At 36.8% G+C, this 20,283-nt stretch overlaps 1 protein-coding gene across 1 annotated transcript in view; it reads right to left on the reverse strand.

Annotated features, from left to right (window-relative positions):
- SLC4A10 (solute carrier family 4 member 10) overlaps positions 1-20,283 on the reverse strand; it is a 277,949-nt gene that overhangs the window by 110,612 nt on the left and 147,054 nt on the right. The window contains exons 5-6 of the mRNA XM_049615589.1: positions 9,651-9,789; positions 2,488-2,648 (exon numbers count right to left, since the gene is read on the reverse strand). Coding sequence (XP_049471546.1) covers positions 2,488-2,648; positions 9,651-9,789 — 300 coding nt within the window. The remainder of the gene's footprint in view (positions 1-2,487; positions 2,649-9,650; positions 9,790-20,283) is intronic.

A 20,283-nucleotide genomic window follows, 5' to 3' on the forward strand; every position in this document is an offset into this window, starting at 1 on the left:
AACTTACAGGGGCCCTTAGATGGAACAAGTGCCATGAAAATCTCAGAATTTCTATTTTCTTACTGAAAATTGGGAATGACACTTCATGAGGCTATTCTGAAGATTAAATTATGTACATTATTTTTTAATATAATATTCTCTCACTTATGGAATCAAAAAACATTTACAGAGTTTTGGGGTGTTTTTTCCTCCTCTGTAATATAATGCAGACATTAAAGTTTCCCTTAAGTCTTTCTACTTTGCAAAAAAATTCTACATGGAACTGCTTTTATTTATTTTTTCCAAACTAGAAATTTTTAAGAACTGCCCAAGTCCTTGCTTTGTTTTTATTTTTAAAATCTCCATTAACTATTTTATTTATACTCTTTCAAAACTTTTTGTATTATTTTGCTTTTATGAAAACACATTTATCATGTTTGTCATGTTTAATATCTTTTATCAAAAGATACAGGAGTTCTTTGTCCCTATTTCTAGAGTAACAGTAAGATGTTTCCTACATATAACTGCCTGTGTTCTATAGCCATAACAGGCTTCTAATACAAATCTCTCATCCCAGGGGCTAGTCATAGTATTAAATTACAAACTAATTTCAAATGCATTGCTTGCCATCCTCTGGAATTAATGAGTTTTATTTTACGTTTAAAATAAATGGTCATACCTTTCTGTTCTATTCTAAATTAACAATTTTTGTATCTACTGAATTTTTAATATGATTATTTCAGGTATTTGAATATTGAAAAAATCATTTTCTAGTTTTGTGGGGTTTTTTTCCTTCAAATTTCTAATGGTGACAGCTTAATTAAGCATGATAGTGGAAACAGTATATACTAAATGGGAGTCAGGATTAGTTCTTTGTTCTAGACTTGCCATTAACAAATTAGACCATATTTCTCCAAATTTCAACTTCTTTTATCTAAAATAAGGGGGTAGGACAGAACTAGACCCACAAACGTATGGCCAACTCATCTTTGACAAAGCAGGAAAGAACATCCAATGGAAAAAAGACAGTCTCTTTAACAAATGGTGCTGGGAGAACTGGACAGCAACATGCAGAAGGTTGAAACTAGACCACTTTCTCACACCATTCACAAAAATAAACTCAAAATGGATAAAGGACCTGAATGTGAGACAGGAAACCATCAAAACCTTAGAGGAGAAAGCAGGAAAAGACCTCTCTGACCTCAGCCGTAGCAATCTCTTACTCGGCACATCCCCAAAGGCAAGGGAATTAAAAGCAAAAGTGAATTACTGGGACCTTATGAAGATAAAAAGCTTCTGCACAGCAAAGGAAACAACCAACAAAACTAAAAGGCAACCAACGGAATGGGAAAAGATATTTGCAAATGACACATCGGACAAAGGGCTAGTATCCAAAATCTATAAAGAGCTCATCAAACTCCACACCCGAAAAACAAATAACCCAGTGAAGAAATGGGCAGAAAACATGAATAGACACTTCTCTAAAGAAGACATCCGGATGGCCAACAGGCACATGAAAAGATGTTCAACGTCGCTCCTTATCAGGGAAATACAAATCAAAACCACACTCAGATATCACCTCACGCCAGTCAGAGTGGCCAAAATGAAGAAATCAGGAGACTATAGATGCTGGAGAGGATGTGGAGAAACAGGAACCCTCTTGCACTGGTGGTGGGAATGCAAATTGGTGCAGCCGCTCTGGAAAGCAGTGTAGAGGTTCCTCAGAAAATTAAAAATAGACCTACCCTATGACCCAGCAATAGCACTGCTAGGAATTTATCCAAGGGATACAGGAGTACTGATGCACAGGGGCACCTGTACCCCAATGTTTATAGCGGCACTCTCAACAATAGCCAAATTATGGAAAGAGCCTAAATGTCCATCAACTGATGAATGGATAAAGAAATTGTGGTTTATATACACAATGGAATACTACGTGGCAATGAGAAAAAATGAAATATGGCCTTTTGTAGCAACATGGATGGAACTGGAGAGTGTGATGCTAAGTGAAATAAGCCATACAGAGAAAGACAGATACCATATGGTTTCACTCTTATGTGGATCCTGAGAAACATAACAGAAACCCATGGGGGAGGGGAAGGAAAAAAAAAAAAAAAGAGGTTAGAGTGGGAGAGAGCCAAAGCATAAGAGACTGTTAAAAACTGAGAACAAATTGAGGGTTGATGGGGGGTGGGAGGGAGGGCAGGGTGGGAGGGAGGGCAGGGTGGGTGATGGGTATTGAGGAGGGCACCTTTTGGGATGAGCACTGGGTGTTGTATGGAAACCAATTTGACAGTAAATTTCATATATTAAAAAATAAAAAAATTTAAAAAAAAATAATAAATAAATAAATAAAATAAGGGGGTAGGAGAAAGTCATTTTTAAGGTATCTTCTGCTGACCATAAGAACTGATTTTCCAAGAGTCACAGAGTTATAAGGAAAAGAAAATAACAAACCTCAGCTATACCCATAAGAGTGAAACAAACTAAGGGAAAAAAAAGATATACCTGCAATTTCTTCTAAAGTGTTGGCATGCATGTCCAGTAACACAGTTCCATTCAGAATACAACTTCTCAGCTCAAACAAGCTGTGCAATGACAGAGTGGCCACATAAGGCTTGCTCCATCTTTCTCCTCCGTCTTCCACATCTTCTTCAAACTTCAGCCACCTACACAAATAAATATTATCAGCACATTGAATATCATATTGTAGATGAATGATCCTTTATCCAAAGAATAAAAAGCAGAAACAGAAAAACAGTCACATTGCTTCTAGATTTTGTGGGCTTGGGAAGTAAAACCTAGCCCAAGTTATTTGGTTTATTTCATTTTAATTCCACTTAACAAGCATTCTTTTTGTCACTGAAAGATGTATAGAAAGCCAAGAAAAACTCAAATGTTATTTTTGTTAGTTTGTCAAGCTCTGAAAAAATATTTACTGTGTTTATTCAGTGGTCACTGTGAATCTGCTGTAAAATTAATAGAGTATACTTCATAGAAGGATAATGGTAATTGAAAAAGATGCAAAAGAAAATGAAAGAATACTCATTTTTCTGTAGTAGGAGGTCTTAAAATAGAATATTTGATCTACTGATAATTTTTCCATTCGATTTTTAGGGAGACTAGTATAACTTGGGTCCTCTTCTGTAAGAAAAATAAATATTAGGCATGCTTGGATGAAATGTAGTACAGTCATTTCCTGGGGACTACAGGAACCTATAAGCACTGAGCTCAGTCTCTAATCCCTGGGCCTTCCTTCCAGGGATGGAGAACAGAGGAACCTGGATATCAAGGCGACAAATGGGAGACCACTGCCTTTTTGGAGTGAAATGAATTGTAATATTTAAGTTTCTTCAAGTAAGATAAGTGGAAGGAATAAAGAGAAAAAATGGAAGAAATAAAGAGAAACCAGAGATTCTACTGCTATGGCACAAGCACTAAATTTCTCTCATTCTTTTAGGGACTTGTTGTCTAATCCTAATAGATGACCAACTTAATTCCACCATTTGTAATATATCCTAAATAAAGCCTAAATTGCCTTTCCTCCCCTTCTCTTCACCATTTTCCTTATTTCTTCTCTCCTTAGTCATTTTTGCCCTAACTTCCTCTTTCTGTGCAATATCACTCAAATTCTCTATAAAATATTGTATTACTGTTTCATGTAGTCAAATGATCCAGCTCCAGGGGAGGAGAAATGTGTTGCAGTAACTAGTTAGGGAATCAGTGGATCAGCCAGAAAATAACCAACCACAAGGGCTAGTCAGAATGATTAATGTGCAGAGTTCTAAGAAAGATAAAGAAAGCTATTGATCTGTCCTCACTATTCAGGGAGTAAAACATTGTCAGGAAATGAAAATGAAACCAATAGGGAAGAATAGTTGTGCCTACCAAAAGTTTATAGACAGGGAATACCTAATACCTACCATAAGTTTATAAGATATTTGAAGGTTGCAAAAATTTACATTTAAGCCACAAGTCACTGACTGTATTTCTTCAATGCTGGAATTTTATAGAATTTTTTTGTCTACACCGCTGGGAATTTTTCATATTATTGGTTCTTAATGATTTTCAGGCCTTGACAGGGACATAATATTTCATAAATCATTTGATAGTTATTAGTACTGTTCATCAACTAATTCTCCCTCTCTACCTAGTAAAGAATAGGATATCACCACCTGGCTCCCCTTTTACTGGGTGAGATGATATGACTACTGACTACCTCTGGATAATGAATTGTAAGCAGAAATTATGTGCATCACTTCCAGACTATATTTTTTGCTCATTTTTCTAATTGATTTGTGTTCATACTATTGAAATTTGGGAGTTCTTTACATATTCTACATATAATATTTTTGTCAAATATATGGTTTGCAAATTTTTTTTTCAACGTTTTTTATTTATTTTTGGGACAGAGAGAGACAGAGCATGAACGGGGGAGGGGCAGAGAGAGAGGGAGACACAGAATCGGAAACAGGCTCCAGGCTCCGAGCCATCAGCCCAGAGCCTGACGCGGGGCTCGAACTCACGGACCCCGAGATCGTGACCTGGCTGAAGTCGGACGCTTAACCGACTGTGCCACCCAGGCGCCCCATTGTCTTCATCCTCTTAACAGGATCTTTCACAGGACAAAATGTATTAATTTGGGTGAAGTCCAATTTATGAATATTTTCTTTTATAGATTGTGCTTTCAATATCATGTCTAGAAATTCATCATAGACACCCTAAGTCCTCAGGTTTTTCTCCTGTTTTTTTTCTCAAATTTGTATAGCTTTATGTTTTACATTTAGATTTATGATTTATTTTGAATTAAGTTTGTATACACTCTGAGGTTTAGATTGAAATATTATTAATTTTTAACCTATAGCTGTCTAATTATTCAAGTACACTGTTGAAGAGACCATCCTTTTTCCATTTAATAGCTTTTGCCCTTTGTCAGAATCCAGGTAGCTATACATGGTTTGGTCTTTCTCAGTTCTCTATTCTCCTATATTTTTTCTCTCAAATTTATATAGCTTTATGTTTTACATTTAGATTTATGTGTTCCATTGATCTGTCTATCTGAAAAGAAATTTTAAAAACAAATCTATCTAAAAGTTATATTCCTTCTTTTAGAATAATTTCCTTCAAACTGGAGGCTTGGTCTTTTAGAAAAGAAAAATGGAGTCTCTGGGAATTCCAGTTTGGTAGTTAAGAAAAAAAAATAAATGGATGGACAATTTGATATGGCCATAGATTTTATGAATATAAAATAGGAAGAAGCATAAGATACTTCCCATAAAAGAAACTCACAAGTGACAAGTGTCAAGTTTCTAAACATTTCAAGATTCAGTGCTTTAGGCCAACTCCAGAATGATGTCAAAAGCTTTAAGAACTATTTAAATAATGTTTTTTAAAAGACTATGTTAAAAATTATATTTTATATTATATACATATATTCTCTATACACACACACACACACACACACACACACCCCTAAGTGTATTTCTCTTTTCTGTTTCTTTATTCCATTTCATATTTCAAAGATAGGCATTAAGAGGTCTGGGAACACACCAAATCCTGTTTAAAGATTTGTAGGTTTGTAGTCAGTTGCAAAATGCCTGATCGCAGTTAATGACCTAAAGTGCTGCAATTTATTCCAGTTTTCAAATAAACTCAGCTGACATTTGTTTGAATAGCAAACTACAGCAAACAAGAGTCTCACAGGCATGAATGAGACGTAATGAACAATGAAAAAAAATCAAAATTGTAGGCCAATTGCATGACATTTTCTGTGGAGGGGGTGGACTTAAACCCTGTGAGATTATGTGATTTTCCTATGGTGTGTCTGGATCTGTTCTCATCCATGATTAACACATTGGAATCTCTTTCTACTAAACAACAATATAAAATAGGTGTTTCATGAATTCTTTGAAGATTAAGTTGATGATAATCTCTTCTGTAACACTCATATTAAAAATCTACAAAACAAAATTCTTCTGCAAATTAGAAATAGATGTTCTCCTTAGAAATTAACTCCCGTTTATTCTATTCCCACTAATTCCTTTTAACTTTCCTAAGAATTTTTATTCTCTGATTCTACGCAAATAGAAAATAAAATACCAACCAAAATTGTAGCCTGGGGAGAAGTTACGAACTCTTAAGAGAAAACATCCTCTTTTGGGTAGGGCTAAGGCTACGGACGGTGGAAGAGGGACAAGGTTAGGGTGGAGGCTAGATATTAACATAACAACAACCACAAAGTGCCTATTTTAAGGGGAAAGGGGAAGTGAAAGATATCCAAACCTAGAAACATTAGTTATTCTTTTTTTTTTTTTTTTAACGTTTATTTATTTTTGAGACAGGGACAGAGCATGAACGGGGGAGGGTCAGAGAGAGAGGGAGACACAGAATCTGAAACAGGCTCCAGGCTCTGAGCAGTCAGCACAGAGCCCGACACAGGACTTGAACTCACGGACCGCGAGATGGTGACCTGAGCCGAAGTCGGACGCTTAACCGACTGAGCCACCGAGGCGCCCCAATATTAGCTATTCTTAATCCATATTATCTTCACATCTCATATCTCATGGAAAAATCTTGATGACTTAAACCTTTCCTAATTTTGAATATCAAATGCTTTCAGAGCATCAGTAAAATTGTTTTGATGCAATAATCCGTTTTGACACTGCCATGTCTGTATCAGAGGCCAACTGCTACCCCCTGCTTTGCCTCTTCTGAGCACATTTGTGGGAAGCATTTTTAAAGGGCAACCACAGTGAGTCAAGCATGTTGTCTTCATAATTGCACATCTGTGGTATCTTTGCAGGCTTTTCTATTAATAACATTATATGTTATCTATAAGCAGGACATTGGAATTGTGCTGATTTCATTAGCCCTTGTCATATGGCTTCTTTTAGGGTTTTTAAAAGTGAACAGCTGTTTTTCACAAACATTTATTAAATAATTATGATTCAAAAATTTAGCTTCAAAATCTAAAACTTTGCTTAAGTTTTACTTGGCAACAGCAGTGGGCATGAATTATTCAATTTGTGATATGTGACAGGTGCAATGTGCTGATAAAATATCCTTTTTATTTCTACTATTAGGGTAGAAAATTATTAATCCCCCCAGAATACTAATCAAAAGAAAGAAGGGCTTCAAATATTTATGCTAATGACTTATTAGAATTAAATTGCATTTTGAAAATTAGATGGAATCCTAAATTAACTAAAATTAGTCCTTTTAGATGAACTAGGGCAACCAGAACAAAATTAATTCTGTTACTTTAAAACCCACTACATTTCTAAGCCCTCAATAAATACACTCTGTACTTCCCTGATGTATTGTGTCTCCGCCAAAATTCATCTACCCTCCTCTTCAATGTCTGCTGCTATTTTGATTGCTCATCAGATGTCTCCTTGAACCTCAAATAGCTGCACCATACGTAAGGTTCTAGAAGGATAGCTCAGTACACAGGTCCTATTGAATAACATTAGAGAATGCTAATAATTAACTGGATCAACTCTTTTGTTCTTTACCCATGAACAACAATACATTTTGGTGGTTTAGGATAAACCTGTTGTTCAGGTTAATCCATGAGAGCATGATGAAATCCTACCTGCTCAAGTATGCTAAAGAGAAAGGGCTACATTCTAGTCTCATTCTGCCATTGTGATATTTCATGAGAGTGAGCAAGTCGCAAGGAAGTTACTGCTTAAAAGGAACAGATCACTATTTTATCTGGAAGGTGAAAAATCACCAATCATTTTAAGAATAAGCGAGTTACTCCTGACAAAACACACATTCCAATCTTACTTCTCAGCTCTATCATGTAGGATGAGAGTAAAGAAAAGAATATAAAAGAAAGGCTTCCAAAAAGTACTTCCCAGCAATAAGGAGACTCAAACTAACAACAGCTTCCTAGTCATCATACCCAATAGATCGCCCTTCTTCCTGCCATCCAGGAATAGCTAGCATTTCTTATAATCAGGTCAAGACAGATGTGTCTAGCCTTAAACAGGGAAGTTTGCATTTTATTTTATATATTTTAACGTTTATTTACTTTTTAGAGAGAGAGCTAGAGTGTGAGCAGGGGAGGGACAGAGAGAGAGAGACAGAGAGGGAAACACAGAATCCGAAGCAGGCTCCAGGCTCTGGGCTGTCAGCACAGAGCCCGATGTGGGGCTCGAACACACGAACTGTGAGATCATGACCTGAGCCACAGTCAGATGACTGAGCCACCCGGGCACCTCCGCATTTTAAATTCCTTTTCAACAACTCTTTAGTCATGAGAGAGTAAAATTTATAATGCTAATTGGTGCATAAGATTATCATATATTGGTTTTCTGTCATCAAATAACAAAGATAAGCATTCATATTATATATTTGAAAAAGTCCAAAGCACTTAGTTTTTGATGCAGTTGGAAGAAAACAATAAGATGGATGGTTTTTACTCTTAAAATTTACCATGTCATATAAAAACTACTTCAAATTTAGTCCTTTATTTAAAATATATAATAAAGCTTCAGAAAGAAAATGATTACATGATTTTTTCATTAAAAAAGGTAATTCATACAGAATAACATATCACTAAGCATTAAAAAAGGCAAATAAATAATACAATGGTTTGATATAAAATACGAACAGTTAGCTCACAGGAAAAAAATTAAAACATATGCAAAGATGTTCCATTTCGCCAATAATTTTAAAAATGTAAATTAAAATAAGATTTATTTTTCATCTATAAAATTAGCAAAAAAAAATCTAAAAGTTTAATGATTTACTCCAGCAAGGGTTTGAGGGAAATAAGCACTCTCATACACTGTTCATAAAAGTATGAATTACCAAAACATTTTATAAAGTCAATTTTGCAATCTCTATCAAAATTTAAAAGCCTGCTGTTCTTGGTACATAAGTTCCACTGCTAGAAATTCACCTTACTTAGGGGTGCCTGGGTGGCTTTGATGGTTAAGCGTCCAACACTTGGTTTCCGCTCGGAACATGATCTCAAGATTGGTGAGTTGGAGCCCAGCATCAGGCTCTGCACTGACAGTGTGGAGCCTGCTTGGGATTCTTTCTCTTCCTCTCTCTCTGCCCCTCCCCTGTTCACGCGCTCACTCTCTCTCTCTCTCTCTCTCTCCAAATAAATAAATAAACTTTTTAAATAAAATTGTAAAAAGTTATTTTGAAAAAACACCTATGTTGAAATGTACACATATCCTAGAAACACATTACAAAATGTTTTTATCCTCACCAAATAGTACATAAATCCAGTATACCTACAGCCTCTTAGAATGCTTTCCCTTTCTTAAAAAAAAAAAAAAAAAAAAAAAAAAAAAAAAGCCCCACACTCAAATTATCATATAATATGCCTAGTTTGGGCACAGGCCAGCAGATGAAAAGATAGAAATAAATTACTTTTAGATTTTTATTGTTTTCCTGATGACACACAAATTATGCTGCTGTTTATCTTTCAGGCTGCAGCTGTTGCTGGCTCTGCATCACTGTTTGCTATAATTGCTGTCTTCAGATCTCATTCTGACCCATATCCCATTATAGGATATGCCCAGGCCAGATGAGCCATTTCAGAAATCGACAGCACTCACGAATGTTTGCAAAACCATGGCTTTACAAATCTCTTTTCCAATAGCATGAAAATTATTTCCTATACCTTCCCGCTCAGCAAAAATCCTCACCTGGCTGTTTCTCGCCATTCAGCATCCTCACCTTCACGCCAGCAAATCTCATCCAGTTCTGTGAAAAGGTCATGAGGAATGTGTTCTTCATCATCATCCTCAGTTCCAAGAATAAACTGTACTCGTTGTGATGGCGTGTCTAGAGAAAACCAGAGACGTGAGTATGCATTACCATGACTTCAAGCTTAAAATTTCCTGGTCACCCAACTCCAACACCACTCCAGACTCACATCTCCCTGCCCGCCCCCTGCAACACTCATCCATGGTAGATTTGGTAAATTAAAACTAAATTTAGCATTACCTGAAGTCTAGTATAATTTGGGAGCAAAAATATGTAAAATGTAGATGCATTATATATATATATATATATATATATATATATATACACACACACACACATATATACATATATATACATATATATATTCAAAATAATATTAAATGTTATGATTATTTTTGGATTGTTTACAGCATTAATCATAGAAACTATTTCTATATTTCCCTCACACACACATACATGCATTTTCTCTCATCATATATGCTATACTTTATGGGAATATTTAGAACAGGCTATGATAAAATTCACTTATACTAAAACTATGCTGAATGTAATTCACCATGAACTCCTTTGTGAGGCTCTTTTTTAGTCACACCTTTGTCCCTTCCAGAACCCTGACAACCACTAATCTGGTCTCCATTGCTATGGTTTTACCATTTCCAGAATGCTATCTAAACAGAAACTAAATCCAAAATCATCCGAGTGTGATATCATCTACTGGTGGTGTTTGCTTAAACATTCAAAGATCTCTCAACCATGACTACGGTGCGAGTCACTACGTTCTTGGTAGGGGAGTAAAATAATGCGTGGTTTGGACACAAGACACACGGTCTCAAAGGTGTACATGGTGTTCCCGGAAAGAACATGTTGTTCACAATTTGAGGGTCTCTGGAGAAGGGACCTACATCATTTGGCAGACGTAGATTGACGGTGTTTTCTACAAGGCTTCCAGTCCTGCTAGTTGGCCTTAGAGTTTCCAGTTCGGTTAAGATAACTGGATCTAGACCCTGTTTCTAGACGCACTGCATGAGAACAGTTAGTCCAGTCTGATCTGTTTGCCTACGCTACCCACGAAGTGGCATTTACTCATTCCACTGTGCGACCGCTACAGAAAAGGGGGTAGGGAAGACACCCAAAGGTGTTATTAGGGTTTTTGTGTGGGAGATGAAGGCACTGAGAACATCCTTGCATTTCTGATAAACTTCTTAAGCTCAAAAGCAATGATAATACAAACAATGGGCAGAGTCACCTAGCAGAGAATGGCAGGACAGCAGTCAATTATATTTATGGATCTTGTCACAGATTGGGAGAGACACATGAAGGTATCTTTCTTTATGAGGAATGCTCCAGGAGAAGTTCTGGAAGATCATTAAATTCACTTCCACACGGTACCATTAAACGTGTTCATCTCCAGAAGCTATACCTTCACCTTCTTTCCACCCTACTCACACCCAGACCTTTTGTTGGAAAGGGTAAGAAGTAAAAATGAAAAGGGAACTTTCATAAAATTTATAAAAATTTATGCCTTCCACTTGAATTCATTTGGGCCACTGCAGGGAGACTTGGCAAGCAGTATACTCAACCAAGTGGTGATTATACTTATTATTTAGGACCGTGTCAAACAAACCGACAAGAATGTCTAAGTGCCTAAACCAGAATTAAGTATTGAATTCCCGAGGCCCCCTGTTAGCTGGACTACCACTCAGAGAGTGTACCAATCAGGATGGACTAAGGTTGCTATAAGGGAAAAGGGATGATATATCACATCCAGAAATGGTCTTGGTGGAATCTTGGATAGTCAAAGCAAGGTTATTAATCCCTTTCTTCCTGATCACTATCCACAAAGTGGCTGAGAGTAAATTATCCCTTTCTGGGGGGAGCCACATTCAGCGACCAAACTGCCTTCGCTAATATGTAGTACGTGGACTAGGAGGAAAGGAGGAAGGCAGAGTCAGAAGTCTTTTCATTTTGATTTTTGAAGATGTCCTTCCAACACTTAACAATAACAGATGCCGGTGGGTAATAGGGACTGTGGAAGGTCCACTGGATTTTTGAGTGAATTTGGGGATAAAATAAAGCATGTTATCTAACTTCAAATGATTCAAAAAGCTGAAAACATAACACAGTTTAGTTTCAAGGGCCACAATGGCGTATCTAGAATCAACTGATCAGAGTGGAAGAGCAACACGATAACCTCAGATTAGAGACATCTGCTGACCTCTTATAAAGATAACATCTCCTAAATTCTAGCCCGGTTTCCATGTAAGGGCTCCAGGACTTTCCCAGGGCTGCAGGCTGACTACAAGAATTTACCTAAAATTCTTTGGTGAGTGTTTCATTCTTTAGCAGGTCATTTATATCAGCATGACAAACCCAATCCAGTACGGTAGGAGTCCAATATTAATTGGTGCCTAATCTGTGGTTTCCCCTTGAATTTGTCTCTTTTAGGGAAATCTTCATGACAGGGTCAAAGCTCTCTTGTAGCAGACAAGATCTACTGCAGAAAATTCCAAGAACTCTTACTTCCATCTCCAAATGATCTGAAGTTGGCATGGCAGACCGTAAGAGGAATCTGAGCTAAACAACAGCTCAACTATTGCCATTCTCCTGTAACCAGCATTGCACGACCCACTTTACCCATTTCCCAAGAAAGCCAGCCAACATTCTCATGATTTGCCTGATTTGTGTACATAGGGCTGATGAATTTCCCTCTCATGCTCAGTGTAAGTACATATCTCTGAAACTATTGTCTGAAAGGAAATGCAAATTTGTTGTGCCAATTGTCACAATTGGATGAACCTGAGACTGACTAGAAGCTTGTCAAGGAAGTCCCCTTGCCTAAAGGAGGGTTGGTACCAACCATTTAGGCAGCTGTTTTAAAATTTATTCCCTGGTTCTCAGCCTACAACTATCCTCTCACACTGCCCCAATTCCTCCTTTAAACAGGCAATAAAGTAAAGGAATATTTATTGCTCCACTGATTTATAATTTGATCAGCAAGTTTGCTACCAATCCCAATGGACTTCTCTCAATCCATTAGTCATCCCATGAATCAGCTCTGATGCCCTCCTCCTTTGTCCTCCAAACATCCATGTCTCTGTCAGCATCCCTTCCTCATTGCCAAAACTGTCAAGAACTGTGAAGGGTGTTAGCATTTACCCTGACATTTTATGGATGCTGGAAAAAGACAGGAGACTCCTAGAAACAAAACATAGTTTATCACTCACAACAATAGCATTCATCAGATGAAAATCATTTGTACTGGTACTCCAACCACAATTCCCACAGGAGAATATGCAAAGAGCCAAGAGATGCTGCATAAACAATGGGTTGTGTTATAAGAGGGGGCCAATGTTATGGGACCCAACTCTTTCCTAAGGGACAGTAAGCCTCCCTGACCTCTGTCTCATAGGAAGACATGATGTTTACTAAACTGTACAGTAAACAGAGATACTATCTCTATCTTCCAAGTCTGTTCACTATACTGACATCCTTGAAAAGAAAGGCACAAAGGCAGTCAATGCCTCTGCTCACAAGATATAAAGGAACATGGCCATGAATATGGTTGTGGGGAGACAATTCTCCAAGGATCTGTCACTCTCAGAAAACATCTTTGGAGTCTGTGTTGCTAAATTGAAACTAGCCCTTATAAACCTTCTTACCATCTTTATACCTCTTAATATTCCCAACTTTATTTATCCATTCTTTAATTTACTCTCTAAGGATTATAAAAAAAAAAAAAAAAAGGATGCCTAGGGATTTTGCCTTCATCATTTCCTCTTTGGTTTATATTTTTAAAAGATTATCTGATTATTTACCTAGAGATCTTTACTAGGTTGCTGGACACAAAATCAAAATATAAAAAACGCTCTATTCCTATATTGCAGTAAAAATTATTTAAAAATCTAGTAGAAAAAAATTCCATTTACTTTAGAAGCAAAAATACAAGGCTATCTAGGAATGAATTAAAAAATATGTAATACATTCATAATGAAAACTATAAAACTTTATTAAATGATATAAAAGTAGACCTAAATAAATGAATGAGTATATACTAATGAGAAGCCTCAATAGTGGAAAACTGTCTCATAAATTCAATGTTACTCCAACAAAACATTTGGTATTTTCAAATATTTTTGTAAAACACAAAAGAACGAGTAAATCAGTAACAAACGCATAGTCATTACTGAATTCTATAATATTAAATATTTCACTTGTGAAAGTAAACCAATTAATCAGTTATTTAAAAGATTAGGTTATAATGATCACAATTGAGAGGATTTCAGAAGTCAAAAGTGAAAATATACATATAATACAAAACATAGCATCATACTTTCTGAGTAATAAATAAATGTTTGTGGTGAGGAATTGCCTATCTCATTAGCTTTGTCTTCTGCCACTCTTTGCCTTGTTATTCCATTCAGAGTACATTAGCTTTCTTTCAGATTCTTAAAAATACCATGCTCCTTTCCATGACAGGGTCATTGCACACACTGTTTCCTCTAGCTCTCCTATGTATCGTTCAGCATCTACTTCGATGTGATATACTTCAGCAAGCCTACCTAAACAGCTTTGCAAAATACACGCAGAAACACGCATATAAGCACATTCGTATGCAAACAATTAAGTTAGGCATCTGTTTTCCGAATTCATAGCACTCTGTACTTCCAGTTACACTTATCTTGATCGTAATTTTAAATTTATTGCACAATAAATTCAGTATTTTAAATTGTCAAAATTAGTCTCTTGGAAAAAAGTAGGAACAAGTCCTAAGAGAGAAAATTATGCATGCAAAAATGCTTTTCAAACTATAAAGCATTATATGAGTATTATTGATGATGATTGATGCTAGTGGTGTGTTATAATGATAATATAGGTCTGTCAAAATAGATTTAGAGTTTAAAACAGGAAGAATGAGAAAATAGTAGTGCCATTGATTAAAAGAGCTATAACATGGGGGCGCCTGGGTGGCTTGGTCGGTTAAGCGTCCGACTTCGGCTCAGGTCATGATCTCACGGTCCGTGAGTTCAAGCCCCGCATTGGGCTCTGTGCTGACAGCTCAGAGCCTGGAGCCTGTTTCGGATTCTGTGTCTCCCTCTCTCTCTGCCCCGCCCCTGTTCATGCTCTGTCTCTCTCTGTCTCAAAAATAAATAAACGTTAAAAAAAAATTAAAAAAAAAAAAAGAGCTATAACATGGATGGACCTTGAACGCATTATGCTAAGTGAAATAAGTCAGAGAGAGAAAGATAAATACTGTATGCTCTCACTTGTGGAATCAAAACAAAACACACACACACACACACACACACACACACACTCTCACACAAAGAGATTTGTGGTTACCAGGGGCAGGGGGGTGGGGACTAGGGGAACTGGAAGAAGGTGGTTGAAAGGTATAAACTTCCAGTTATAAGATGACTAAGTACCAGGCATGTAATGTACAACATGATGACTATAGTTAACACTCCTGTATGATATTTAGGAAAGTTGTTATGAGAGTAGATCCTAAGTGTTCTTAGCACAAGGGGAATTTTTTTTTCTCTTTTTATTGTTATCTGCATGAGATGATGGAGGGTGAGTGTTGATTAACCTACAGTGGTAATCATTTCACAATATATGTAAATCAAACCATCATGTTATATACATTAAACTTACACAGTGATGTGTGTCAATGATTTCTTAAAAAACGGGAAAAAAGAGGGTTGTCAAAATGAGAACCTGTATTACAAGCGGAGAGCTCAAAAAAAAAAACTTTCAGATACGCTGAATTTGAAGGGACTCTGGGACAAACATACAAAGATGGTCATAGGGCAGTTGGAGGTTTGATTGTGGAAAAAAGGGCAGGGTCAGTGGTAGAGACATGCATGGCATTCAACCAGAGAAGTCATATGATTATAATGAATGAGTACTCAAAAATGAAACAAGAGTAGGGACAAAAAGAGACTCAACATCAGGGGAATAATCAGCTTAAAAATTTGGAAGAAGGAAAAGGAGCTAACAAAAGAATCAGAAAAGGAATAGACAGATATGTAAAATAATTGACACATTAAACAAATATATTTAATGGATACCTTCCATAGGTCAGGTACTATTTAAGGAGTGAATTACACTGATATAAACAGAAAAAAAAAAAATCTCTGCCCTCATAGAGAATAGAACTGATGGAGAGATAATATAACATAAGCCATGTTTGAAAAGGATTTCAAAAGAATAAGAAGTCAATAATGTCAGATGCTACAGAATCAATGATGAGAACTAAGTAGCAGCTACAGGATTTGGCTAGTTGAATGTTCAATAGCACTGCAATTCCAGAGAACATATATTATCAGAAATAAACAGGTTGTTTCCATTTGGAATAGAGATTATATTTTCAACAAATGGCTAGTTAAGGAAATCAAACTTACATAGTTACACTTCCAGAGGAAAACCACTAATAGAATAGTAATTGTAAACAAGCAAGTTCCCTAGCAAAGTTTCATCTTTTTATTATTACCTATGTTACTTATATTGTTTTAATTACTCACATATTAATACCAGGTTCTAAAGTACAGTTTTCCTAATAATGAATGAAAACATTCTCCTTTCTGTAGGCTTTGTCTCCAAGTTCACTATTTTTCAGGCACTTTCTGGAGAATAGTCAACAGATATGTCGAGAAATATATTTTTCATAACAACAAGTAAAATGACAGAAGTGAATTGAAAAATTTGCATTTTACATACATGACCTTAATGTCATGAAGACTGCAAGCCTCTTGCACTATGACATTTAGCTCAAGGGAGCAGATTCGCAATATGAAATGTTTACCATTATGCATTTCTGAATTACTTTATCCTTGTTTCTTCCTCTTTATCCTTGTGTACTTTAAGTAAATCAATATTCAGATAATCTATCTTATGAAATTATGAAATAATGACCACTTTGATGGTTCTGTTTCAAATTCATGTCCAGTCTCTGCAGATCAATATTTTCCTTCATTTGAACTTTAAAATTTTGCTCATGTTTTTTAATATTACATACAGTCTGCTCATTTAGATTCCTACATTTACTTCATTTACATAATTGAAATAATGTATTTATTGCTATTAATGATAATTCGCTCATTCTGTTATAGGGTAACAGATTAATAAAATAATATTTCAGCTGAAGCACTAAGAGCCAATATGTATTTCTCTCCAAAGAGGATATAAGAATACATGCAGAATTTATAAACCATGTTCCTGAAAACCTACTTATCTAACTCCTCACCCACAGTAAGGCTATAAAAGGTCATAAGTTGAAAACAGTAGACACGTTTTGGAGAGGACTTTTTCAGAGAAAGCTGTAATGTGAGTTCCAAGTCTTCTTGCTCCCCTACAAAGGCAGGGAAGAGGGGTGTCTACCCCTTCCTCGAGCAAAGTGAGTAGACCTCCAAGGGCATCAGAAGGGCTTGATATATCTCCTGCAATGAACTGGGGTATGATTTCTGCCTGAAAAACACAGTCTGCCTAGCTGCTGATGGCTGAGATTGCTGCGTTAGTAACATACTCTTCCAGTATTATCAAGGCAATGGGAGTATGTATATTTTCTGTGAATCATATATGGGCCACACATGAGAGAGACAGAGAGACAGAAGGAGAGAGAGAGAGAATGTGGAATGTGGACTTATCTTTGATCCTGTCCAAGAGGTTGCCATGAAGCAGAGACAAGACTTTAGCAGAGAGGATCTGTTACTATAGCTGAATGCCTAGGGGATTGGGAGGAATAAGCAATAAGGCAGAAGAGAGTGCAGGTGAGAGACCCTCCAGGGGACAATGAGTAAATTCAAATCCTTATTAAGCCTAGAGTGTGTGAAATCAGCTTGCAATAGTACGAGTTAAGTAAGAACTTTCCTGCCCAAACCCCTTAGGTTTTCTCATTTCCTATGATCCAAATCTGAAAGGATCAGAAGCCAAAGTCAGGACTATGAATGAACATCTGAAAGAAGGAGAAGTTCAAGGTAGGAGAAAAGAAAAAAGCAACTATGTCCTCTTTCCTCAACTACAGCAGGCCTGGGCAAGAGAAGGGGGAAAAGCCTTAGGGTTAAAGCAAGTTCAAATTTTTCACTATTACATGAGACTAAATATTTTAATTACTGATTAGAGGACTTTGAGTTACCTAAAAGTGACTAGAAAAGCTGAGGAGTCCACCAGTTTTCACTGGAGAGCAGAATAACAATCAGACCCACTGAATAAATATAAAGAGATGGTGCAAGATAGAAGTACTTTGTGATTAAATCTGACATGTTGGGGCGCCTGGGTGGCGCAGTCGGTTAAGCGTCCGGTCCCTGAGTTCGAGCCCCGCGTCAGGCTCTGGGCTGATGGCTCGGAGCCTGGAGCCTGTTTCCGATTCTGTGTCTCCCTCTCTCTCTGCCCCTCCCCCGTTCATGCTCTGTCTCTCTCTGTCCCAAAAATAAATTTAAAAAGTTGAAAAAAAAATATATAAATCTGACATGTAGTATTCATTCAATGTAACAGTTACAAAAATCATACAAATGATCATACTTCTTTCATATTCATAAATGGGTCATTAACCTTTAAACTCTATGTTTTACTGACACAGTTGACTACGTTGAGATTATAAAGAGAGAGAAAAAAAACAAAACAGATTTTTAATTTATTAATATCTTCTATGGGCCAGCCATTTTCATTTACTATCTCTTCTATGTCTTACAATAACCCAGTTGAAAGGGCAATGGTATTAATCAATCTTAAAATACAGCGCAGGGGCTCCTGGGTGGCTCAGTCAGTTAAGCGTCCAACTTTGGTTCGTGTCATGATCTCATGGTTCAAGTCCTGCATTGGGCTCTGTGCTGACAGCTCAAGTCTGGAGCCTGCTTTGGATTCTGTGCCTCCCTCTCTCTCTGTCCCTCCCCCACTTGCTCACATGCACATGCTCTCTCTCTCAAAAATATAATCATTAAAAAAATTTTTTAGGTGCACCTTGGTGGCTTAGAAGGTTAAGGGTCCAGCCTGGGCCAGGTCATGATCTCACGGTTCATGAGTTTGAGCCCTGCATCAGGCTCTGTGCTGACAGCTCAGAACCTCAAGCCTGCTTCAGATTCTGTCTCTCTCTCTTTCTGTCTGTCTATCTGTCTGTCTCTCTTTCTCTCCCCTCCCCCACTCACCCTCTGTCTCCTTCTCTGTCTCTCAAAAAATGAGTAAACATTAATAAAAATTTTAAAAATAATGAAGGAGGTTGAAAACCGGTGCATTCACATTCATGAATAGGAGGATTCAATATTGTCAAGATGTCAGTTCTTCCCAAATGATCGATACATTCAAAGCAATCCCAACTGAAATCCCAGAAAGCTATTTTATGGACATCATCAAACTGATTCTAAAGTTTATATGAAGAGGCAAATGATATTAGCCAACATAATATTGAAAAATAAGAACAGTTGGAGGATTGACGCTACCGGACTTCCATGATTACAAGGAAGCGACAGTAATCCAGACAGTGTGATACTGGCAAAAGAATAGACAAATAGATCAATGGAAAAGAATAGAGACCCCAGTGATAAACCCCCATATATATAGTCAACTAATCTTTGACAAAAAAGCAAAGGCAATATAATGGAGCAAAGATAGCCTCTTCAACAAATGGTTGCTAGCACAACTGGATATCGCATGCAAAAACATGAATCTAGACATAGACCTTATGTCCTTCATAAAAATTAACTAAAAATGGATCATATTCCTAAATGTAAAACACAAATCTGTAAAATTCCTAGAAGATAACACAGGAGAAAACCTAGATGATGTCTGGTATGATGGTGCCTTTTTAAGATACAACACCAAAGACTATCCGTGAAATAAAGAATTGATAAGCTGGAATTCATTAAAATTAAAAATTTCCAGCTTTATAGGAGAGGCTAAAGTCTGGGATTGTGATGGCTCCCGCTTAGGTTTTCTTCTTCAACATTACTTTGGCTATTTGGGGTCTTTTATGGTTCCACACAAATTTTAGAATTGTTCGTTCTAGCTTTGAGAAGAATGCTGGTGCAATATTGATTGGGATTGCACTGAATGTGTAGACTGCTCGGGAAGTGTTGACATTTTAACAATATTTATTCTTCCAATCCATGAGCATGGAATGTTTTTCCATTTCTTTATATCTTCTTCAATTTCCTTCATAAGCTTTCCATAGTTTTCAGCATACAGATCTTTTACATCTTTGGTTAGGTTTATTCCTAGGTATTTTATGGTTCTTGGTGCATTTGTAAATGGGATAAGTTTCTTTATTTCTCTTTCTGTTGCTTCATTATTGGTGTATAAAAATGCAACCGATTTCTGTACACAGATTTTGTACCCTGCGACTTTGCTGAATTCATGTATCAGTTCTAGCAGACTTTTTGTGGAGTCTGCTGGGTTTTCCATGTAGAGTATCATGCCCTCTGTGAAAAGTGAAACTTTGACTTCATCTTTGCCAATTTTGATGCCTTTGATTTCATTTTGTTGTCTGATTCCTGATGCTAGGACTTCCAACACTGTGTTAAACAACAGCGGTGAGAGTGGACATCCCTGTCGTGTTCCTGATCTCAGAGGGAAAGCTCTCAG

This window comes from Panthera uncia, assembly GCF_023721935.1.
Source record: "Panthera uncia isolate 11264 chromosome C1 unlocalized genomic scaffold, Puncia_PCG_1.0 HiC_scaffold_3, whole genome shotgun sequence".
Classification (NCBI taxonomy): Eukaryota; Metazoa; Chordata; class Mammalia; order Carnivora; family Felidae; genus Panthera; species Panthera uncia.